Source organism: Colossoma macropomum, unplaced genomic scaffold, assembly GCF_904425465.1.
Source record: "Colossoma macropomum unplaced genomic scaffold, Colossoma_macropomum, whole genome shotgun sequence".
In the NCBI taxonomy this organism is placed as follows: Eukaryota; Metazoa; Chordata; class Actinopteri; order Characiformes; family Serrasalmidae; genus Colossoma; species Colossoma macropomum.
In genome coordinates, this window is record NW_023494790.1 from 33,854,923 (window position 1) to 33,881,224 (window position 26,302).

The 26,302-nt window shown below is 40.8% G+C and overlaps 1 protein-coding gene across 1 annotated transcript in view; it reads right to left on the reverse strand.

Annotated features, from left to right (window-relative positions):
- The window catches only part of grid1b (glutamate receptor, ionotropic, delta 1b), a 210,679-nt gene that overhangs the window by 54,779 nt on the left and 129,598 nt on the right, over positions 1 to 26,302 (reverse strand). Inside the window, exon 3 of the mRNA XM_036573167.1 lies at positions 9,360 to 9,413. Coding sequence (XP_036429060.1) covers positions 9,360 to 9,413 — 54 coding nt within the window. The remainder of the gene's footprint in view (positions 1 to 9,359; positions 9,414 to 26,302) is intronic.

Consider the following 26,302-nt stretch of genomic DNA (forward strand, 5'->3'; position numbering starts at 1 on the left):
AACTGAAAGGTGTGTTCACATAATTACAATAATATTACTGAATTAAGCCTTTTGTGTCCAATTTATATAGCTATAACATAATGCAGTGCTTTTTAAATGGGGAAAAACTTACTTTTGGTGCAAACTTGAGTGATTAATTGCGATTAACTACATAAAATAATTCATTCTTCACTACAATGGTTTTAGCCATACAGATAATGATTAAAGAGAGCACGCCTGGTGAAGCTCCATGGCCTTTTTAAACTCAGCTATAACTGGACTTCAAGGGGACAGTTTGTGCATGTGAAGCATTCCTCTTGATGCCCTTGATCTTCCCCCTTATCCTTATTTGGCTTTTCACATTTTCTGAGAGGTAATAGGGACAGTTGAGATGACACTTTGCAAATAAGTTAAGCAAAACAGCTCCGTTAATGAAATATTCATTGGCAAAATGCCGTTCAGCCATTATTGATGACCTCAGCTTGTGCGCAGCCAAGTTTTACAGTAGAAGGGAAATGGTGGACTGCAAGGCCCAGTTGACCCAGGGAGATGGAAAGCAAGACATATTACTTTTCCCGCCCCACGGTTATTAGGTAGAGATAACAGGTAGCGGACTGACCTAGAAAAGGTGCCAAAGTTAACATCCTTTTCCCATTTAAAGCCATTTGGATGTGTGTCCTCTCAAATTCCCCCAGCGTTAGTGGGATTGAGAGATCTGCGCGTTCACACTAAAAGCCTGCCAGTGTTTTCTCCGCACCAAGGGGCTTGCGATGCCCCTCTTAATTTCACACCCTGTTGTTTCAAACATCCGTGGGCAGAGGGGGTAGGGTGTGCAGGAAAGTGTTCAGTCAAGACAAGCTGAACAGCATGTCTCAAAAAGCAGGCAAGCTTGGATGAAGTGACCAGGGTAGAAAGTGACCAGGCCTGGTCTGATTTAAACAACATGCAGAGTCAAGATCTATCACATAGAACATTTTGTGTAAAACTTTGACCACTTTAACTTGTTTAAATCTGCCACCAGAGAAGTGTCACAGACTCACATCACTCTATGAGTTGTGTGAGTCTGTATTGAGCTGCTAGCGAGCAATGAAGGGTTTTAATTGGACTAAGCTTAGATCACCTAAGAGAGCTTCCAAACATATTTTACCATCACTGGTGTTGTATGAATATGGTGTAACACCAGTGACTGTGACCTCAGTGACATTCTGGTTAAAACTGGGAATTTTGTAAATTCACTGACTCATCGTTGGTCAGGTGACCTTGTGCAACTATTTGAAATCAGTAATAAAAATGATGTATGTCATTATTTTGACTAAATTTGAATTACCCATCCATTAAAGCACATAACACCAGTGACACATAGCAGTTATGTGCTGCCTGATAAGCAATATTATTAATACATTAATGAAATATAGTGAGCAAGTGTGACTCGCCCTGTCCTGCCTTGAGCTGCTTCCTCTCTGATGAGCCTCGACCCAAAGAAGCAGTTTAATAGAGCTGAAAATACTGAGTTAAAATGCAATATGAGTCCTGATAACACCAGTGACCACAATCTCTGTGACAAATGAATTTTTAAAATTAAATACATATTTTTAAATGTAGTGTAAAATTAATGACATAAAAAGGAAACATGAATCTGTTTTATTAAATTCCAAAGTTAAACCTCTTAAAAATACAGTTTTATATTAAAAATGGTTTCTCAAATGTTGAAAATTGGTTTTGTGATGAGCTGTTTTACAGATGCAGAGTGTCTATGAAACAGGATAAAATCAAAGAAATCACAAGGGAAATGTATTAATTAATCTTAGATCAACTGTGTAAATGTACATACCAACTTTTGGAGCTGTGTCTAATATTTTAAGCATCTTTTTAAGCCCTGTAACCTTCGTGACATGGTTTTTCCCTCCAAATGGAAAATGACACTTCTGCCCTGTTGCAAATACACCAGAAATTAAAATTGTATTCATACTTCAATTGATGGCCATTGTTTACAGACTAGTGTGGATTGCTAAGTGTTTCAGGAGATCTGAAATCCAGTTATGGACTGGCACATTCCTGACAAATGAATTAAGGATTCTCTCTGTTGTTTGCTACAATGCTTGTATGTAGAAATAAAAAGAGCCATATCAAAGCAACCATGAGATTCTTTGAAGTACCTTCGGGCTTGAAATACAAATAAAACTGTCTTTCTACAACTAATGATAATAATACACCATGGACAGTTCAGTTCTGAGAGGATGGAAGATGTTTTTAGCTTGACAGCAATACAGCAGTGATGCAAGCCCTACGTAGGAAGCAAGCACTTTACGACTTATAGAGTGCACTACATAAGAAGTGAGCTACTGTCTTAACTAAGGACTGTATTTCAGTGGAAAAAAGCTATTGTTTTTATATATTATGGAGTGCACTACAGAGGGAGTGAGCTAATGTACTAGCTATCTTTTACACTTGATGGAGTGCACTACTAAGTGATTTATGTAACACCTTACGGAGTGCCTACATAGGAAGCAAGGGACTTATAGGGTGCACTATATACATAGGGAACAAACTAATGTCTTAATTCTGCAAAGCAGGCAGTCCATTTCTTTCTCACCTTATGAAGTGCACTATATATGGAACAGGATAATGTCTTAAGTGTTGAGTGCACTACATAGGGAGCAAGCTATTTTTACACCATATAGGGTACACTAGATCATTTCTTAACTACTGAGTGCTCTACAGAGAAAGGAAGCACTTGGCTTAACTAGGAAGTGCACTATATAAGGAGCAATCCATTTTTTCTACATCTTATGGAGTGCACTAAATAGGGAGCAAGCTAATGTCTTAACTATGGATGTGTACTGTATAGGGGGTATTTGGCCTAACCAGGGTGTGCACTACATAAGGAGCAAGGTATTGTCTTGTACACCTTAAAGGTACTACAATGAAAAAATGGCTCATCAATCCAACCTAAAAATTAGCTCAAGTAGTAACAATTAAATTAACTAGTTTAATTCAACCTAAATAAATAGCTTGAATAAGGAATTCTTTCAATCTGAGTTGAATAAACAAGAATCCGGCCGGACACCAATGGATGATTGTCTGTCGAGCTGTCCTGCTACCCGCTTCATGCCAGTTGCCCACGCCCCAGTCACCGCCACTTGCCCAGCTACTGCCACTTGCCTTGGACTAGCTGCCCACCCCACACTGGAGTTTTCATGGACTCTAACTACTACTACTACTATTAATATCAATAGTATAATAATTTTGTAGGTAGTTTGACCAGAGGAGGATGGGTCCCCCCTTGTGAGCCTTGGTTCCTCCCAAGGTTTCTTCCCCAGCTCTGAGGGAGTTTTTCCTTGCCACTGTCGCCCCTGGCTTGCTCACCTGGAGGATTTACAGTTCATGTTGAAACTTTGTCCTTAATGGATTTCTGTGAAGCTGCTTTGTGACAACATCAGTTGTAAAAAGCGCTATACAAATAAAATTGACTTTGAAATTTGACTTTGACACTTCCAAAAATGTTGTCTTTGGAAAGTGTTATTGGCATCAAATTCAAAATGGGCATGTAATTTCAAAAAAACAATAAAATTTCTCAGTTTCAACATTTGATTTGTTGTCTTAGTTCTATTTCCAATGAAATATAGGGTTTAAATGATTTGCACATCATTGAATTTTGTTTTTATTTACATTTTTCATAGCATCCCAGCTTTTTTGGTAATGGAGTTGTACATGAAGTCACTTTTTTAGGTTGAACTGACAAGCCATTTGTACAGAGTACATAGGGAGCAAGCTAATTATTTTGGCCTTGGTCCTGCAACCTTGGGACCTTCTCTACTGGAAATGAGATGGAGCAGATGAGCAAAACATAAAAACCCCAGCTATCAGCCATCATAGAGAAAAAGCATGGCTCAAGGAGGAGCTTAGAGGCCACTGAAACATTTAATATTCACTAAGCAATGCTAAGCCTTTGACTGAACAAGAGGAATCTCTGCAACACAGCCCATATCTTGACACTTAGCAATGGTAAAGGCTGGCCAGTGGTGACCCTTTACTCCTTCTCATTAATACATAATGGGCACCAAACCCTGAATAAATCATGAGAACCAGAGATTCAAGGCCACACAATATTAGTTCTGAATCATATAGAACAGGCAATCTGTGCCAAGTGTTCTCGGAAAGTGCATATATGAATATATAACAGGCGCATATAGCGCACCCCAGCATGCATGACTCATAACTGTAATCTTGTAAAGCTAGCGCAAACAAAAACAGTGTGTTTCAGGGACAGCATTTGTAAAGTTGACAGCAGGCGAGCTGAGCGTTGCAAAGTAAATGTGCTCACATAAGATCAATTAAACGCCATCTGCTCATGTATAATTTTCTCTGCATGCAAGATGATTAGTAAGTGTAGTAATCATCTTTTACACCTTACGGAGTGCACTACATAGGGAGCGAGCTAATATCTCGACTTTGGACTGTACTACATAGGGAACGAGCAGTTTCTCTAACAACTTACACTGGAAACAAGCAGAGGTCTTAACTATGGAGTGCACTACACAAAAAGCCAGCATTTTCTTATGCATTTTATGTGGTGCATTACATTGGGAGCAAGGCAACATCTTAACTACGGAGTGCATCACACAAGAAGCAAGACCTTGAATTCACTATGCACTGCACTGAAGAGGGTGTAAGCAATTTCTTTTGCACTTTAAAGGGCGCAATGCATAGGGAGAAAGATACTACCTTAACTAGGGCGTGCACTACATGGGAAACAAGCTAATGTCTTAATTACAGTGTGCACTACTTAGTAAGCTTAGTAAGCTAACATCTTAAGAGTGGAGTGCACTACATGTGGAGCACGCTAAGGAGTGGACTAAATAGGAAGCAGGCTAATGTCTTACCTGTAGAGTGCACTACATAGGGACCAAGGGAGCACGTGCTTGTCTTAACTATGGAGTGCACTGCTTAGGGAGCAAGTTAATTTCTTAACTATGGAGTGCACTACATGAGGAGCAAGCTAGTGTCCTAACCAATGAGTGCACTACATAGGAAGCAGACTAATGTCTTACCTGTAGAGTGCACTACATAGGGACCAACTAAGGACAATGGATTGCACTACATAGGGAAAATGCTAACGTCCTAACTATTGAGTGCACTATGTAGGGAGCAGTTTAATGTCTTAACCATGGAGTGCACTAAATGAGGAGCAATCTAGTGTCTTAACTAAGGAGTGCACTACATAGAAAGCAGGGTAATATCTCACCTACAGAGTGCACTACATAAGGACCAAGCTAATGTCTTAAGTTTGGAGGGCACCACATAATGAGCAAGTGCTTGACTTAACTATGGATTGCACCGAATAGGGAGAATGCTAACGTCCTAACTATGGTGTGCACTAAACAGAGTGCAAGTTGATGCCTTAAGCATGGAGTGCACTACATAGGGAGCCAGCTAATGTCTTCACTATGAAGTGTTCCACAAATGGAGCAAGCCATTTCTTTTACACCTTATGAAGGCCACTAATAGGGAGCAAGCTTGTGTCTTAACAATAGGGTGTACTACATAGAGAGAAATCTATGGCTTTAACTTGGAGTGCACTATATAAGAAGCAAGATAATATGTACTAAAGGGAACTACATAAGCAGCAAGGACATGTCTTAACTATGGAGTGCTTCACATAGGGAGCAAGCTAATGTCTTTATTATTAAGTGCACTACATAGGGAGCGAATGCTTTTCTTAAGTAGGGACTGTGCTACTGAGAGAGCAAGCTACTGCATCAACTATGGAGTATACTAGGGAGCAAGATAATGTCTTAGTGATGGAGTACACTACACAGGAAGCAGTCTAATGTCTTAACCATGAAGTGCACTAGAAAGGGAGCAGGTTAACGTATTAACTATGGAGAACACTACACATGCAAAAAAGCTTTTGTCTTTAACAAATTTAAGACGTCTTCTTGCAGGGTGTGCATTTAATTTTAAGCTCTGACTCAGGACCAGTTTGCACATGTTGGCACTGTGCCCTGTTGTCAGCCTGACACTGCTCTGAGTGAGCTAAAACAGTGGTCTGACAACCGCTTGTTTCTGATAGTGCAGTCTTCAGGGAGTTGGTGAAAGAGATTTTGACTGACTGGCAACGGCACACTTAACGTTGCCTGCCTGCCTTGTCACATCCCTTCACAACTTCCCTCTGCAAGGCGCTTCAGCTACGGGAGGGAGGCGGGACATGCATGTAATGCCTTAATGGGGAACTTCACTGATTTTGCAAAATTTGTGCCTAATTAAATGGTTGAGATGTAAACAAAGTAAATCAGAGTTGTTCCAGAGAAACTTACAGAGTCGGAATTGTTCACAGTGGTGGTGATAGGAACCAGACATCCACCCCTAAAAGCTCCCTCACAGAAAGCTATTACATGAAATGGTTATGACTGCCTGATGTCGGATAAACTGTTTTATCAGAGGGTTTTGACCTAAAACATACTTTTAAAATACATTTTTGATGGAGAGGTGCACTGTGAGGGCGTTGTGAGGCAAAATAGTCCCAAAAGAAAACATATGTTGTCAGATTTTCCATTATTTTATGATCATCAGCATTCCAAATAAAAGCTGGTGAATAATGGTTAATAATAAATTGCTATATTTGTGTTATAGACATCATAACTCCTGGTTCCATTCAACCTTAATTATCTCAATCATTTAAGTATGTCCAAAGTTCCCTTTAAAGATGATGGTATAACAAGGAATGCCCAAACATTTTGACCTGGTAACATTATTTGGAGCGGTCATTTGTAGATGATTAATAAACTCTTAGCAAAGTATCAATAACACATCAACAACATATCAGTGTAGTAGCAGTAGTGAAGGATCTGAATACTTTGAAGTAAACGTCTTGAAGATGTGCTGTTGATACATTACTTACATTAATGATGTGTTGTTAATATGTTACATGAAGTAGACCAAATATGGTACTTCCATTAAGTAAAACCTAACCTTACACAGCACCTCACTCTGGCCCTAATCCTAACCCTAACCTTAACCTCAACCCAAAACCTAATCCTAACTCTCACCCTCACCCTAATGCTAACACTAACTATAATCTTAGCCCAAAACTTAATCCTTCCTCTCATCCTGGCCCTAATCCTAATCCTAACCTTAACCTCAACCCAAAACCTAATCCTCACCCTCACACTGGCCCTAATCCTAAAACTAACCTTAACATTAACCCAAAACCTAATTCCTAACTCTCATCCTGGCCCTAATCCTAACGCTTACCTTAACCTCAACCCAAAACCTAATGCTAACCATCACCCTGGCACTAATCTTAACATTAACTATAATCTCAACCCAAAACCTAATCCTAATCCTCACCCTGGCCTTAATCCTAATCCTAACCTTAAATTCAACCCAAAACCTAATTCCTAACCCTGGCCTTAACCCTAACACTAACTTTAAACTCAATTCAAAACCTAATCCTATCCCTCACACTGGTCCTAATCCTAATCCTAACCTTAACCTCAACCCAAAACCTAATCCTATCTCTCACCCTGGCCCTAATCCTAATTTAACCAAACCCTAATCCAGTTAAACTCCAGGTACAGAATGGTGTCAGTGTGTCTGTAACAGCTTGTTGAGGGTGTTGAGACGGTCAGTATTAAACCTGTTACATGTTCAGTCGCTTCTCAGGTTAAACATCTACATATTTGACTTTAGATGCTAAATGAAAAACAACTGAATTCCACAGACTATAAACAATTTTTTACACAGTTAATTAAAAATCTATTCATAATCCACTGAATGCATTCAGAAGCTTCACTGCTGCTACATCATTGATATGTTGTTCACAAGTTACTGAGAGTTTGTTTTCATCCAAAAAGTACCACTCAAAATAAAGGGTCCCCAATTTCTATGGATTTCTGTAATATTAATACTAAAATACTCCAAAAAGATCTCACTTGCTAATAACTAAATTTACTTATCATTTCTTATTTTCACTCACAATGCAGCTCAAATGTCTAAGTTATAATGAGATGCTGAAGCTGGCCTGGTGATGGACACCCAGAGCATGGTGTCTTTCCACACGTTTGCTAACAAGGTGTGATCGGGAGCCACAACACCGCCTGCCCGTAAGCACACATATTCCCTTTTCCACAGAATTGATCGTTTGGCTGTAAGAAAACACTCTCAGACAGAAAAATGACAAGGCAATCATGCTGCCTCTGACATCACTGGGCCATTTTCCCGTGCTTTCTGCCAGCAGCGGAGCACCGAGCGCCGCTTTGCCTTTTCCCGCGTAATGCGCGGCAGTCTCGCGTGTCAGGACACGTTTTCTTCCTGAATCTTGCGGTTTTCTCTGACGCTGGGCCATCACACAGCATCAATTTGCACACCATCAAATGGAGACATTACAGTAATAACAAGAAGAGCATTCACGGTCACACACGCCGTAAAGAACTGTCCGTTACTTGACAGGTATTCACAGCAAAAGAGCAGGGCATGAACAGAAAACATCTGTACTGCACACAGACTGAGGAGGAGGATGGAAAAAGAGAGTGAGGGGGGGGGTGAGACAGGGTGAGGAGGAGAGAGAGAAATACAGAGAGAATGGGAAAAAGAGAGGGAGAGAGAGAGGGACAGAGAGAGACAAAAAATAGAGAGAGGGAAAGGGGGAGAGAGAATGGAAAAGAGCGAGAGAGGAAGAGAGAGAGAGATCGAAAAAGAGAGAGGGAGAAAGGAGGAGAGAGAGAGAGAAGGGTGAGAAAGGAGGAGGGGGAGAGAGTGAAAGAGAGCGAGAGGGACAGAGAGAGGAGGAGAGAAAAATAGAGAAAGAGAGAGAGAGAGAAGAGATGAGAGAAGAGAGCAAAGACAGAGGGAAAGAGTGATAAGAGAAATAAATAAAAAATGAAAAGAAATAGCTAGAGAGAGAGAGATAAAGAGGGCGAGCAGGTGAAAAAGACAGACAGACAGTGAAAGAGACGGGAAGTGGAGAGAGAGAGATACAGAGAGAATGAGAAAGAGAGAGAAGGGGACAGAGGGAAGGAGAGAAAGAAAGAAAGAAAGAAAAGAAAGAAAGAAAGAAAGAAAGAAAGAAAGAAAGAAAGAAAGGGGGCATAAGGTAAGATAAAAAAAGGAAGACAGAAAGAGAGAGAGGGAGGAAGAGAGACAAAGAGAAAAAGAAATTCAGAGAGGGGAAGGACAGAGGGGGAGAGATAAAAGGAAGAAAGAAAGAAAGAAAGAAAGAGAGAGAGAGAGAGAGAGAGAGAGAGAGAGAGAGAAACAGAGGGGGAGCCGAAAACAGGGGGCGACAAAGAAAGACAGAAGAAGAAAAAGAGAGTGGGGGGTTGAGGCATGATAGGGCTGGAGAAGAGAAGAGCAGAGAAAGCAGAAAGCAGTTCTCTTACCTCATTCACAAACACCCAGTGGCTGTCTTTAGAGGCCAGGTTTGTCTCCACAGCCTGGAGAGAGAGAGAGAGAGAGAGAGAGAGAGACTGAGTGAGTGAGTAGGAGTACAGCGTCTCCTGTCAGGCCTGTCTATGCTGTGTCACAGTGTGTGCTGTAGCTCAGTAGGGCAGGGGCTGCAGTGTTACGCTGCATTAAAATAGACTTCATTTGTTGAGGCTGTTTTTTTGTGCACATTCCCACTGAGCTGCTAAACGTGACATTCACACAGGAGTCACGGCGTGACCCGCTGCAGAGCCGAACACGCTCTCGGTAAAGACGCTGCACGCTTGTGTGAGGCACTGAAGTTACTGTGGATTTGATGCTGAAAGGCCCCAGTCATCTGTGTTAAAGTCAACCTGAATTCAAAATAGACCTTTTCATCGTGTTCCTGCTCATGTTAAGCACAATTCATCACATTGTTTCAAAGAAAAAATTATTGTTTTCCCATAATCTTCAATCAGAATGTAGTGATATTTCCCCACCTGAAACATTATGCTTCACCCCCCACCACTTCCACCTATCCTGGAGGGAAAACGCTCAGCAAGCTCAGAGAGCCTCCCTGATACCATCACTCAGAAATATATAACGGCATGGAAATTGACTTCATTCCCACGTGACCTGCCTAATAATTTGTGGGTGGGATTAATTTTGAAGTACGGTGGTCACTGCACGTAAACAGCCAACTAGTCGCCGGCTCGGGTGGGGTTGGTGGGTGGATCAGCGGTTTACATTTGGACAATTATTGGCTGCTTGTAGAAGCGAGAAAAACAGGTTAGTATTTCTCACAAGCTGCAAAATGCATGAGGCTAAAGAACATCCAGTAAATGACTTCCGCATAAAATCTTACTGATGTTTTTGTCCACAACAGCTGTTTTTGGCTTTATAACCTGTGTCCCAGTTTGCCTCAACATCTATCTTGGCTTTAATTTCATTTCAGCTGATGTGTAGATGTCTAATAGAGTAATCAGCTAATAATATAATCCTGACACAGATAAAAATAATATTAGTAGCAACGTGAATTGAGCTTTAATCTGCAATGCATACAATGGGAGGGTGTATAATTCAGTATTTGTACATACTAGAAAAAAATTAAACACAATCTGTGGAGATTATCGTTGTTTCTTTTTCATAAAGAAAACCAGTTTAGATAGTATGGGTTTTGCATAAAGTGCTAAAATATAATTGTTGCCATTTGGCAACAGCAGCTGATATTGGAAGTGAAATCTGTTCTGCATACAATGGGAGCAAATTAATCAATTTCCATTGAACACATGACACTCATTAGCCAGTTTACATGCAGCCTGATAATCCATTAATAATCCGACTATTAGATCAATTGGAATAGAAGACGTCCATGGAAACACCTCAGTCAGAACAGTCTAGTCTGATTGAGGCCATTTGGAATACAACTTCTACGAGGTGGGTAATCCTGTAAATAATCTGTTAAACAGAAGAATAATATCCGTGTAAACGCCTGTATCTGATTACATTCCCTATCGGAAAGTTTAAGTCCGTTCTGATCATGTTCGTCACGTCATAGTGAAAGTTTATACCGTTCAACATGGCGGAGCAGAAACTGGTCTGCAGGGGAGACGAAGTTTATGCTCTGATCTTTAAAAGACGGCGGTGGGACGGACGTCCAGCTTATGTGTCTCAGAACACGACGTCTTCCTCTCGGCCTTCTTTAATAAGGACATGTGAAGGACTTTTCCTCAGTCTGACATCATTTTAAAGTGATTAGAAACACAAGCGTGGCAGCTGAAAACTCAGGTATCACACTAATGGTCCTCTCACTCTGACTGGACTCACGTGATGCTTGTTGTCATGGTAACGTCTACACTAAGTGGTACTCTACACATGCATTTTCCATCAGATTGTTGAGTAGAGTACATATAAACACCTCAGTTTTAATCTATAATTGGAATGTATTCAATCGGATTGACACAAATATTTGCATGTAAACACAGACATTGTGTGATGCCATGTGTAAGTTCATATTGTTTTGTTTAGGCCTAAAAATATGTAAAATGTTTACTTCTCGTTTGCAACATTGAAACATTTATTTTGCAGCTGAGTGTGTGGAGGTACGATGGGTCTGGAGGCTGTTGCACAGACACATTCTACACTGGTGAATTACAGCAAACATAAGTGAGAGTGGTTGATGTCCATAGGCGTAGCCCAAAGTAGGCAGGTATGGGATGGCATGGCATGTGGTCGAACTGGCCATGCGAACAAAAATGGTGCTAGGTTTTGCTGGGGGCAGGGTGGTGGGCAAGAACTTGATTTTGGGGGTGCAGGCGGACGTGATTAGCGGTTGAATTGGGCGAGTGCAGGCATCAATAATCAGGCCCGTGCAGACCAATACGTTGCCATATGGCAACTATGACTTTTGCCATTTTTGTGCCTGACTTCAATATAAAAGTCATTTCCTTTCTTTTCTTTTGGGAAACTGAAGGTTTTATAAGTAACATGGTATGTATCTGACCATGTATCTGGCCTTCCTGTTGCAGTCCATACTTCTTTTTTTCACACACATCACATGGTGAGGACCCAAGCACTCTAAAATGTTGTGTATGCTTCAATATTCTTACAACTTCAAGAAAGAAAAGTTGAAACAATCTGCGAGCGGTTTACTTTTTCATGAATTAAAACAGTTTCTATTTTATGGGCTTTACATAAAACATTAAGATCTAATTGTTGCCAAATGGCAACATAGGACAATATAACGGCAATCTACAAGGCACAAAATGAGAGTGTGTAAATTTCAATATTCCCACACAAATTCAAGGCAGGGGTTATAAAAACGTTTACTTTTCTATTAATAAAACCAGTTTAGATTGTGTGGATTTTGTATAAAATGCCAAAATATACTTGTTGCCATATGGCAACAGCAGGTGACAATGGAACCGTAACGTGCACTGCATACAACATGAACAAATGAATCCATTTCCGTGGGCCACACAGGACACTGCTATTTTCTCATTACTTTTTGCATTCCTTGTTGATGGTTTTATGAAGCTAACATGCATATTTGGCTGATATGCATGATTTTTCATGCCTAAAAGATTATGGCAGTGTGTTGGTTTATCCCCACTGTATGCATTGCAGATTACAGTTCCGTTGCATGCTGTTGCCATATGGTAACAAAATGCAAGCACCTTAATTTCTTTTAAAATTTCTATTAATTAATGAAAAATCATTGCACATTTAATTCACACAAAGTCAGGCTGTAAAAACACATTAGGACACCAAAACAACAAGGCCGCACACAAAACTTATGCTTGTAGAACAGCTGCATAGTCAGTGGCCCAATCAGGTGGCCATGGATCGCAACACATGAGTGAGTCCAGATGGTCTTCAATGGTACCTCATTTGCTCTTCTTACAATAGACAATGTAGATGATTGACTTCCAGCACAAACACTTTGCTATGTCTTTGATTTCTGCTGCTCGGTGTCCACAAAGCCTTCAGTTACGTGTCCAGCAGATTAACCATGATGGCAAATCAGCCAACACTTTAGTTAAACTCTGTAAAATGTGGACCACATGCAAATCAGTTTTTTATGATGTTACAGGTCAAAATGTTCTATGTTGAAATACTCAGCCTTATGAATAGCACACTGTAACTCTAGTAATTCACCACTTCAGTAATATCTAACTGCATGAACATGTAAAAAGTCTATATTTGACCTACCCTTTTTTTGCTATGAGTACTTTAATGTACAAAAAATGTACGTAACTCTGAAATGCATTAGTCTCTCTTGTAGGTTTTTACCAGCTGGAGTCCAACTGAGTTCACATCTCATCGATCCTATTATGATAGCAAAGCACATAATGTTCCATTTAAGCATATATTATCACAGGATTCATATTAAATCATGATAAGAAAGATGTGGTATGAATTCTGCAGTAGATCTCTCTCCACAAGGCAGCACTTATACTATGGTATATAATGTTATATCAGGTAATCTTAGCCATTCAAAAAGTTCCACTGAATGGCTCCATTCAAGTCATTTCTTTCAATTCCATTACCACACAACTCTTATTCATTTATTTCAGGTGTTTCATTCAGTCCCATTGCCACAGGTATATAAAATCAAGCACATTGCCATGCAGTCTGCCTTTACAAACATGTTTGAAAGAATGGGTCATCCTAAAGAGCTCAATGAATTCAAGACTGGTACTGTAATAGGATGCCACTGTTGTAACAAGTCAGTTCGCGACATTTCTTCCCTTCTAGATATTCCACAATTAACTGTGAGTGGTGTTATTGAAAAGTGGAAGTGTTTAGGACACAGCAACTCAGCCATGAAGTGTCAGACCACGTAAAGTTACAGAGTGGGTCACTGAGTGCTGAGGAGCAGAGTGCATAAAAGAGTTCCAAACCTCCTCTGGCTTTAACATCAGCAGAAAAACTGTGCACTGCCATGAGTTTCCATGGCCGAGCAGCTGCATACAAGCCTTACATCACCAAGATTACTACCAACATTACATGCTTGACTACATTGTACCAGCTGCAAAGTTTGGTGAAGGAGGGATAATGCTATGGGGTTGTTTTTCAGGGGTTGGCCTAGAACCCTTAGTTCCTGTGAGGGGGAATCTTAATGCTTCAGCAGATCAAGACATTTTGGACAATTATATGCTTTCAACTTTGTGGGAACAGTTTGGGGAAGAACCTTTTCTGTTCCAGCATGACTGAGCCCTGTTGCACAAAGCTAGGTCCATAAAGGCCTGGCTGGGTGAGTTTGGTGTGGAAGAACTTGACTAGCCCTCACAGAGCCCTGACTTCAACCCCATCGAACACCTCTGGGATGAACTAGAACAGAGACTTGAGCCAGGCCTTTTCGTCAAACATCAGTGTCTGACCTCACAAATCTTCTGGACACTCTCCAACATCTTGTAGAAAGCTTTCCAGAAGCCGTTATAGCTGCAAAGGGGGAGCAACTCCATAGTAATGCCTATTTACAATGGTGGGATGTCATAAAACCTCCTGTGGGTATAACATATAGGTGTGCATATATGGCCTCAAACTGATGAGGCTGAAGGATACATTGCTGTGCCATAGAATACACCATAACATGACAAATAACATATTAGGTGTTAGGCTTGAATACCTTAAGTTTAAAAATAGTGTAATTTTATTTTGCCAAAAAATTAGCATTTTACTGAATATTATGCCAAAACAATACAATTTCATTTTGAATTAGTTGGTATAGTGAAAGACGTGGGTCAGGCACAGCGTCCCGCTCTGCTCAAGGCCTGACGACAATAGGTGGTAGGACAGCATGCTCTTATCTGCATCTTATTCATACTTCTGCTAGCCTTGGGGCTAGAAAAAGAGCTCTTTGTGCCAGCCCGCCATCTGGGACCTGAACCTCAGTTCACTGTCTTTACCATTGTACTCAATTCAGTTTTATTTGAATAGCACTGTCTACAATAGACACTGTTCCAAAACAGCTTTCTATAAGTGTTAGTCCAGACTCCAAATAAGTATTACTGAAGGCAACACTGGTAAGAAAATCTCCCTAAGAGCATGAAGAAGAATCACTGAGAAGAACCAAGACTCAAAATGAAAAACTCCCTAAAAACATGAGAAAGAAGCATAGAGAGGAACCGAGGCCTCTTTTACATTGTATTGGCCAAAGGTTCAAAGCACGGTGAGGAATTGTTCCAATGGCTTTTCATCACCGTTTAGCATGGCATGCTTACAAACTACGCTCAGAATTGTACGGGTGGGATGGCGTCATGATGTCACTATTCGCAGATTGGTTCTATGTTTAAGTCACTTTTGTGCCAAAGCAGTTTCGGACAGACAGAAAGCCAAAATTAAAACTTGTATTGTAGTGTTTGGAGCTGTGACCCGCTTGCTATGTGAATGCTAATTTAGCTACCAAGCTAAAAGTGCCACACACCACAGTACAGGTTCAAATCCAACTAACTTGTGTGCCGCTGATGCAAGTGTAGATGATGAAAACCTTAGGCCTGAGAGAGCTCGAGTGACTGGTGTTGGAATGCCAGAAAGTCGAAACTGAACCTGTTCTGTGGTGTTCTGAGCTGTAACATGCTAGCTAAGCTAATGATAACTTAGTTACCAGGCTAAAAGTGCCACAAATCACAGTACAGACCTGGTTCTACCAAACAGATGTTTAGATGACACCTGTTTAGAGAATAAAGATTCGTATCTGAGAAAGAAGTTGAGTGACTGGTGTTGACATACGACATCAAAAGTTTTTTGAAGTGTATTTGTTAGACTGTTAGCTGTCACTGAGCCACTGTTGCGCATAGTATTTATTCAGTATTTCCTGGACCTGATTTAGCAGCACAGCAGATGGAATAAGAAAACGTAATTGACCTCATGAGACAAGATCGTGGTGGGACAGAATGGCACGATACAGCCTTGGGTACCATTTGGTTCTACAGTTTACAGGGAAGATTACAAGTCCTACACCTCCCCTTCCACAATGCATTATGTTTCCGCACATCTACAGTACTTTTCTGTTGACAGTTGATTTGATTCATTACTCCTTCAAAGCACTGACAAAGGTCTTACAGCACCAGAGCTCATGGGAAGCAGAGCCTGATCTCTGATTTTTCATCCCAGCACAGTCTTTTTCCAAGAGCCAGCGGAGGGGAAAGCCAGCGAGCGAATCAAAGCAAATCAGCCCGGTCCCTGAGCCCCCCTCGCTGGGGCTCTGTAATTTGGACCGAGCGGTAGTGGCTGCCAGTTCCTTTGTAGCACTCATGGCTGCAGACGAATGGCTGTGATTTTTGGAGTGTGCCAGAGTGGCAGACCCATGGGAGGCCAGCAGGGGGGGACAGGGGGTCGGTGCAGCTCGGGCAATGGATCTGACAGCCATTAACAAGGCAGGGATCAGGGATTGACCTGCCCCAACGTCCAGGGGATCTGTTGCTTTTAACATAGGAGGCAAAAACTGGGAGCATAGTCCTTCGGTGTGCTGGGGAGTTGTAAGGGTTGCTTGGCTTCTACAAAGAGAGGTCAATCCACACAGATTGGCAAGCTTTCTCTGCTTTCTCTTCATCCCTCCATCTCCCTCACTCTGCTGTGTAAACTGACAGGGCGAGTACAAAGCCCAGCTGGCTCAGGTACCCCCAGTCTCAAGACTCTTTTCTTTAAACGGCGGCACCTGAGGAATACCGAAGCAAATATTAAAATCACCCAATTAAAAGTGTTGCGCTGCACTTGGGATTTTTTTTCCAGCATCTTTAAATTCGCACTAGAGACAGCACAGATGGGGAAAAAAAGACCTGGGAAAAGAATTACGCCCTATTCTACTGCTTCTAAGCTTGGAAACGAAGACAGCCGTCTTGCTTTCTGTCAAGCGCTTTGCTGTTTAATGCATCGGATCACCAGTGCAAGACATATGATATGTCATTCCATGTCAAGACAGTGATAACAAGACAGTCAGCCTTTGTCTCGTCTTTGATTAATTGCTTCTGATAATGAAGCTGTACAGTGTAAAAAGATGCCTGCTGTCACTTTTCTTCATGTTTCAATACTGCACCGAATATGTCAGTCGCCTAGGTAAATCAAATAAGCCAGCATTTAAAGCTATATTTAGGGATCATCTGCAATCAATGATATATTGAGACCATGCTTGTTCAAGGAGAGAAGCCCATCTGCAGGAATTGGTGAGTGTTCAATCAATGGAGAGACACTGAATATGTCTTACTTTGCCCAAATCGTCCAATCACTATGGAAAAGACCTTCATCTCACATTGCAAATAAAGCCACTTGACCCCAAGCTTCACAATATAGAGAATATCTATCAAAATGATTGCAAATTAAACTCTCTGTCCACTAGATTAGAACTTGTACGTCCAGAGAGACTGAAGCCCATTTGCACAACTTAGCCATTTTCTAGACAAAGCGTATTGGTCTAGTCCAGTGTATTGGTCCAGACTTGGAGGGTCAGAGCAGTGCAGAGTTTAACATTCTATTTTAATTAACAGTGTTAGAAGAGGGAAAACATTCATCTTTGCAGAGTTGTGACCCTCAAGGACCAGAGCTGGACTCTAGTCCTTCATCTAGCCCTGGACAAATGTTTTTTGGGAGGTGGAGTAGCAAGTACCAGGGGTATGATTGGGCCCAGCAGGCTTAGGCCTACCCACTTTTGTAATCAACCCCCTCAAATGACTGCCCAAATGTATTAAAGCCTTATGAACAGGTACAAAACACAAATGGAAAGGCACTTGTTATTTATATATTTCATATCTGAAATTCCATTTTTGGCATCAACCAATCAAAATCCCAGTTTAACTAATAACCATGACTGTGAAGTTTCGAATGCTAAACTTCACTCCCTAATGAGCCGCCTACACTTTCTCCCAGCTCCCAGCTGAAGTTTTCTGCACTAAACCTGGGCACTTCTTATTATATTATTATGATATTTATGAGTTTATGTAGTCCTGCATTAAAAGTTAGGCATCAGCATTTTGAGGATAAATGTTGGGAGGACCAGCAGATAGATTTAATGATTTGTACTGTATGAACAGTTTGTTTTCAGCACAAACGTAGCCAACCCAGATATCTAGCATTGGATAAATACAGTAACTAGTTATATGAATCTGAATATGGGACAATGATTAACTAGCTCATTAACATCAAAAGCATAAATGTCCAAATTGGCAGAATATTAAAGTTGTGTTGGTCATTTTGACTCCTGTGTGCAAAATTGAAGATATATATTTTTCTGTTATGAGCTATAAGCTTTGTATGTTCTGCCTGACTAGCAGGCCAGTGTTCCTACTTAAAGTTTTTCCTATTGCAGTGTTTGAACAACATTTGGCCTCAACTGTGATTACACTTCATTTTTCCAGTCTAAGATTGGATTTTTGACCCTTTGATAAGGCACACTGATAACACTTACGCCCTGCTACACATCACTGACATAACCATGCCATAAACAGGTAATGACATTTGCCATGTGCTGTAATGATTTGTCATAGTAATATAGTAATAGTAATAGGCATAGCCCAAAGTAATGGACCATAATAATAGTCATAGTACATAGTCATGTTATCATTGCCAGTAATTATTATGATAGATGTTTCAATGTTTGGCATTGGTTATAGCATGGCTATGTCAATCTTATGTAGCAGAGTTTAAGTAAACTGTTATGACATGCCTTTTGCATGAAGTCAAGAAGACCATTTGATTACTTTACTAATGTGTGGCAAAAAACAAGTTACCACCAGAAGATCCTCTTCTCCAGAGCTCATGGTAAGAGAGTGTCTCTAAGCAACTGAATTGCTGTTTTATTATTTGTACCAAAGCAATGTAACATTGTTGTGCAATATTTATCTTGCATGTTTAAAATAGCCTTATGAAATAATGACAGTCTGTATGTTTTCGCTTAGTATTAATATATATAAACCTTGCCAATGGTTTGCCAATGACGATTTACATGATGGATGTCATGATACTCTGGCTGTTGACGTTCCATACATTACAAAGCTTAAACAAAGGCACCAGAGTAACACAAAGCCTCATTAAATACACCTGTGATATGTGAGGAATGTTGGCCCTTATGAAACCTGCATTCTATGTCTATGTCTTTTTTTATATTCTGAGCCATGAAAACACTCAGAGCCACTAGAAAGATTGCGCCATACAATCCTCAGTCTTGAATTAACTCTTCATTGGCATCCTTTTTATGTCAAGCTGGATGAAAACTGGGCCTGAGCATGTTGCATAACGCTGTGGTCGGAAGAAAACCTCGTATCTCCATTTCTGATGTTTTTCTGTTTTTGACAAAATTTGAAAATGCCTGTTGTCCTTTATATTGTGTGCAAATTTCATGATGAATGAACTCAAAGAAATGACCCAAAATGGCTTGGGAGAAAGTCTGGTTCCATTGACTTACATTAAAAGTAAAGAAGTTTTTTCCTTCTCCTGTAAAGTTACCATTTTGGAGATACAAGGTTTTCTTCCGACAACAGTGATATATAGTGCGTACTGCCACCAGGAACACTGCAAGCAGGACTGCTGCAGCTCCCTCAGCACTGCTTGAATTCTCAGCAACTTAAAACACCTTCCCACATCCCTATGTGTGACTTCCACCATAAAAAAACAACAGATCAATATGACAGACATCGCAGAAAGAAAATGCAATAGCAACATGATCTGTTTTTATTTCTCCTCTGAGATTTCTGAATTAAACCTAGAAAGATATTGATACTGAATTTCCACAGAACGAGTACCTGCCATGTCGCTGTGATGTACACCGCAGAGAGCAGTGGCACGTCCTATTTTAAAATGATTACCTGAAGTTTTCCATTCACCGGACTGCGGGACCCGCACGCATTCCATTACTGAATTTTCATATGTGCCGCGGACGTGCTGATCAAGTTCTTATGAAAGCATTAAAGGGACTGACTCGAGGCATCACAGGTCTGAATTGGATTTTCCGTACCACGTTTCCAATACCAGCTGGTATAGTCCTGTCCAATTCCCAGCAGTGCCTTGTAAAGTTACAGTAGTGGTCCTGTTACTATGGTAACAGGTGGCGGTGGGGTTGGTGAGTAGTGGCAATGTGCGTGTTTGTGAGGATTGCCCAGGATTGCGGGAGCTTCTTTGATGCCAGAACAACAGAAGGCCAAGAGTGTGTAATGGTAAATGAAGAAGGTACTGTTATGCAACAAAGGCAGTTCACAATTAGGGTAAGCACAGCTATAATGCACAGGACACTACTTTGGACAAGATGGTATTCCAGTGCTCCACAACAGTGTTTTGTGCAGTCAGTGTGGACATTGTGACCTGTTCGGGACAGCTATGATATTCAGCTGATGCCCAGTCAAAAGCAGCCGCTAAAACAGGAAAAGACCTATACAAAGCCTTGTCTTCTAGTTGAGCACTATTGTAATACATCTACCATCCACTCTATGCCACCTACACTATATAAGTGTACAATTGCAGACTGTAGCCCAACTGTTGCACAATTATCAGCCTCCCTGTACCCACTTATGTATTTGTCGTTTTCTGACCATAGGTCCACTGTTATCCAGATATTCTTTGGGTGGTTCTTAGCACACTGATATGACAGTGGTCATGTGTGTGGTGCTGGTATGAGTGTTTTGAGAGTTTGAGAGGTTACCAAGGAAAAAATGTGATATAGTCAACATTTTCGACAAGTGGGCAAAAACATGTGTGGCGTACACCAAGAGAACTGTACAGGCCTGAATGCTTGACCCCTACAGTGAGGCTCTTTTATACTGTGCAGGCTACTTTGCTAGACCACTTGTGTCCTTAGACCAGGGGTCAGCAACCCAAATGTTAAGAAGAGCCATTTTGTCCTTTCAACAAAAATCAAAGCACCTTGGGAGCCACAACAATTTATGTCAATGTTACCATCTTGGCTGTAAATATGTCTCAGTATGTGCTGATGTACTAGTATAGGATGAAAATATAAAACAAATAAAAACGCAGACTTACTTTGCTCTGCTTTAAGCTTTTGCCCAGCTAGAGCAGCATTTCTCGCATCTCCAGCAGGAAACTTTTCCAGAAAAGTGGAATAATTTCTTGTAGAATGTCTCTCAATGTTCAACTTTTTAGTAGGGCTGAAGTCACTTCTCATTCACCAGGTTCTTGTTTGAATTTTCCCATTCCACCTTAAATAGTGCCTGAAGCACCAGAATGTAACTGCTGCACTATTTAAGGTGGAATGGGAAAATTCGAATGAGAAATTGACTTTAGCTTTGTAACTTTTTAGTGTTTGACATTTTGTTTCTGCAATTCAAACATATCAGGAAACCAGCTGAGTGCTTCTAAATGCAAATAAGTCCATTCATCTCCAAATGATCAATGTTCGTCTTAAATTTGTCTCTTTGCCTTTTTGTTAGCTACTAGCTAGGCAAGACTGTTGTGTGCGTTGCTATGGTGACCAGCAGTCTGCGTGCCGACCTTAAGGGTTAAAGTGTGAATGAGCTGATATTGGCTACATTAACTCCAGTGTTTAAGACCATTTATTGTTAAACTCTGTTTGAACGATCAGCAGAGCTTTATTTTACTGCATCGGAGGATTATTTTATTTTTACCTGAAAATCTAATTCTGCTGTGGAGCAACAGGACAGTAAAATAGCTGTATTTGGCTCCGAAGTCACATGTTGCAGAGCCCTGCCTTAGACGGAAGGGTCACTGCAAATCAATCCATAGTTATTCTGACTGATCTTTTTTAATCTTTGATGACACATTTCTATTCTGGTCTCTTCATAGTCACCAGATCTCAACCCAATTAAAAATCTGTGGGAGATTTTGGAATGATGGGTTAGAACACACTGACCACCATCATTAAAATTATTTGGCACAGTTTCAGAGATTTGCAGAATCTACCCAGCCTGTGGTGGCCCAACGCTTTACTAAGACACTTTAGGTTGGTTTTCCTGTAATTTTTCATGTCTGTAAATCCAGATAGACATCAGGGTAAGGGTAAATCTATCTCATAATAAAATATTTCTGTCTTGGTTTCATTTAGGTTGACAGTGCTTCCAACCACAGGGCACAATTGGTCACTGAATGGTTTGATGAGTATGAAAATTCTGTAAATTGTATGTTATGGCCTCTGTAGTCCCCAGATCTTAACCCAGTGGGAAACGTATGGGAGATTTTGGATTGACTGCCCACCACCATCATGATAACACCAACTGAGGAAATATCGTTTGGAAGAACATTGTTCCATCCTTTCACACACTTGTAGAATCTATGCCAAGGTGCACTGAAGCCATTCCCAGCCTGTGTTGGCCCAACACCTCATTGAGACACTTCATGTGGGTTTTCCTTTAATTTGTCACTTGTCTGTAACTCCAGACGGACACATTGTACTTCTTACGGTTACCGCCACTGAGGGGACACCACTAAGCCTAATAAGTCATGGGCTTCCTCTGCCAGAGGATTTAATTTTCTTTCTCTTCATGCCCTATCCATGTACTCATCCTTCACTGGATTAATGAACACAACTAATGTCTGGGAAATGTCAGGACGGAAATATTAAAAATTCATATGACATTACTATCTGGTGAGGCTTTGATGTTTTTGGAAGACTGAAAAAAAAAACCCTCATCCTCAGAATATTAATTTAGTCTATTACAAGTAGTTAGATCCCTAGAAAGGTGAACTTGGCAAAGTTAGCTGGGACAGAGGCTTGTATGTAAAGGAATAAGAACTATATGACCATTTGAATGAAATTGGAAAATCAATTTAGTGCATTTAATGTTACAACCTAGCCTGTAATATTAGGAAATAATGAATATATAGCAGATTCTCTCTCACACAACCCACAGTGTATGCTCCAAAAGCTGCTCCTCTTAGCTGTGTGAAAAGGCCACATGTGATTTTATGAGCATTCAGCACTCAGGTCACTGGCTGGAAGTCTCTGTGGTCCGTAAAGGGGTCAGCAAGGGAGAGGATACAAGAACAGAGGTAGTCATAAGAAGCCTTTCGCCATTTAAAAATCAAGCACAGCTTGGAGAAATGGATTCAGAGCGTCGAGCGTATGGAGGGTTTTCATAGTTGCATTGCATTCAAAATGTCATATTCAACAAAAAGCTGGACTGTGGAAAACCTTAATAGTGAATTCTGACAAGTTTTGACACTCTGGGGTCCATGAATGTGTCTGCGCATCAAATTTGATGTATGTGTGTCTCTATCTGCATGATAATACAGAACAAAATTACGGTTCATTTCCTGAATCTGTAGAGTCGCCCGGTCTGTTCCATGTTATCATGAGATCATACGTGACTCACATCCAGAGTTAAGAGGCTGTAAAGAGGGGTTGAAATATACATCATCTGCCTCTCACTGTGTGTAATTGGTGGATTCATATGTCCATCTACATTTTGTGTAAAACTGACCAATGGGCACTCAGGAAATCAATATGGACTTACTTATCATGTCTGAAACCCTCCATTACTCATTCAGCCGACATCAGAGACACGTGAAATGGTGTGCAAAGAGTTTACAGCTGCTGAAGTTGCTGCAGCAGTTTTGGAAAGTGACTGCTCTTTTATTGAACACAGCAGTGGTGGAGAACTGCCACTCAGCATGCTTAGACACCAGCAAGGTTGCTGCTTATGTAAACTGAAACAGAAGCTAATTTTCCTATTAAAATGCTAAACATACTGCAGAATATCGTATCTGTTTTATTTGAAAAATGAGGGTTAATCACAGTGTTAATTGGTTGGTGTTCAAAAGCCAGATGGTGTTATCAGACCAGTTACCAGCTCCTTAACTCTCTTCACACAAAGCCACAGATGGGAATGAGGCCGATAACTTGATGCCTCCAGACATCAGTGAACATCAGAAGTAGTGATGAAGATATTGGAGCATTTTGATTCGAAACATATGAGGATCACTTATATGCAAGTGCCATTAATGATGTATTTAAGAAGATATGCAAAAATGAAGAAAATGCCTTTGGACCCCAGAAGGTTAAACCAGATGTCTTCAAACTAGGACCTGGATTTTGTAATAACCAGTAGGTACAACACTAGGTGGCCAACCAGTTACATCTACAGTTTGTTTAAAGACTAGTTTTGACAAAAGACCTGACTAGAAACTGGTTTCAGGGTTATGTGAAGACCACTTTTCTAAACAATGCAGAATGAACGCACTGAACTAGATGGTTGTTTGGAGTCTGATGAATCACTCAATCTAAGTACTTTTTTCATTCTCTGGTATTTGACCATGAACAAAAGATTGCATACAAAGAGGAACAGAACTTTACACATCACAATCCCTTAAAAGAGGGCAATGAAAAGCCACACTGGTCAGTTATCTCTGTGGTTTGTTACATACACACCATTTGGCAATGTCAGTTATGCTCTCAGATGGCTCTTCTGATGTTCACTGATGTCTGGAGGCATCAAGTTATCAGCCTCATTCCCTTCTGTGGCTTTGTGTGAAGAGAGTTAAGGGACTGGTAACTGATCTGATAACACCGTCTGGCTTTTGAACACCAACCAATTAACACTGTGATTAACCCTCATTTTTTAAGTAAAACAGATACGATATTCTGCAGTTTATTTAGCATTTTAATAGGAAAATTAGCTTCTGTTTCAGTTTACATAAGCAGCAACCTTGTTGGTGTCTATATCATGCTGAGTGGCAGTTCTCCACCACTGCTGTGTTCAATAAAAGAGCATTCACTTAAAGTGCTGTTTCCCATGTCATCTTCTTTGCCAAATCCAAAATATATTTATTTTAATTATTAGCAGTGATTATACCATTGTGTTCCTAGCAGTAAAAGCTTGGACTTTGCTTAATTGCTCTTTAAGTACACTAAGTGAGGATGTGTGCCTTTTACTGACCAGATTTAAGGAAGAAGTCGAGCCATTCACCCACAACAGCACAAACCAGCACAAACCAACATTTAGTAGAGCTATTTTCAGTGTTAAAACTACAAGGTGGCTGTGAGGTTGAGGACAATGTCTTGGAACAGAAGGGAAGTGGATAAAACTTCAAACTCCCTTGTATTTTTAAGAGTTTCCACAAAACTGTTTGACCGGTCCCAATCTGTTGCAGATATCTAGAGGCATTTAAAGCCTTTCTGCCTCTCAGAATCCAGTTTTTCCTACTGGGAAACATTAAAGAGCAGTTTTTCAAGAAGTTATTCGGTCAGATTTTGGCTCTTTGTTGGGTTTAAATCCATGAAACTGCTGATAAAATGGACAGATTGCTGGATTTATTTGCTCTCAAAGCTAAAAGGGGGAATTTTAGAAAGAAAAACTGTCCCTGGAGCATCCTCAGCAGGGGGGACTTGCTCCTTTCCTTTGCCTGCTTGAGACTTGACCGAAGTTGTCCTGGCTGGTGGAGTGATGAAGGCGAAGCTGCTCACATGAACTTGTGCACTTTCTGCGTCCTCTGCGGACTCTGGCCAGCCCCTGCCCATCCTTCCTGAGGCCTGGACTGGGATGACCATGGTGCAGCGCTCTGAGTCACAGGCTCCAGACTGACACCCAGAGGACTTGGAGGTGTTATCTCAGCACTGATGGCAAGCAAGCAAGCAACCAGGAGCCACTCAGCTCCTGCGGCAGGCGCGAACAAGGCGTGAACGAGTCAACACATGCAGTCCTTCCCTCTTGCAAGGGCTCTTTACACTTGATGCTTTGTCGCTGGCACACTTTAGCCAAGCTTCTAGGACACATTTACAGTGACAGATACCTGAGCTGTTCCTGTTTAAGTTCAGTTTGCTGGTATGCTGAAGCTGGTATTAATCGAGGAAGAGTAAAATTGACCACTGACAAAATAGTGATCTCTACCTCTCAGTCAATCAGAACCATCTCTAATAAAGTTAATGAAGAAACATTAAATAATGATGTCATCATTTGTATTAAACTTTGTTAAAGACCTCATTTACAAGATAATGAGTCCCCCTCAGCATGAGCTGCTTATCCTTCTGGGTCGCGGGGGTGTTGGAGCCTATCCTAGTGATCTACTGCGACCGTATCTGGATTAAGCAGTTTCAGTTGATGATGATGTCATCATATATTTATCTATACAATGATTATTTTTCATTTGAGATCTAAAGATTGAGCCGGACCTTCTTTTTGAGACTACGTGTGTGACATTTTGGACGCATGCCATGGTCCAAAAAAACTCTTGGTAGAGTGCCTTTTTTCCCTCCTGACTCTGTAATGCTTCAGTGCAAACTGGAAGGGATGAGGAATGAGAATGTGTTTTGGGATATCCCAAACAAATAGGCAACAAAGCCATGAGCCACTGTGGAAAAATATTATCAGGCCAGCAAATACAAGCCTGTCTAATCCTACCCATCACACACATACCTGAGGTCCAACCTCTGCCAAACTTTGCTGTGCCTTCCTATCTATTTCATCCACAACAATACATATTTCCAATTACTCTTAGACTAGAGACCCCCATTCCTTCTTTA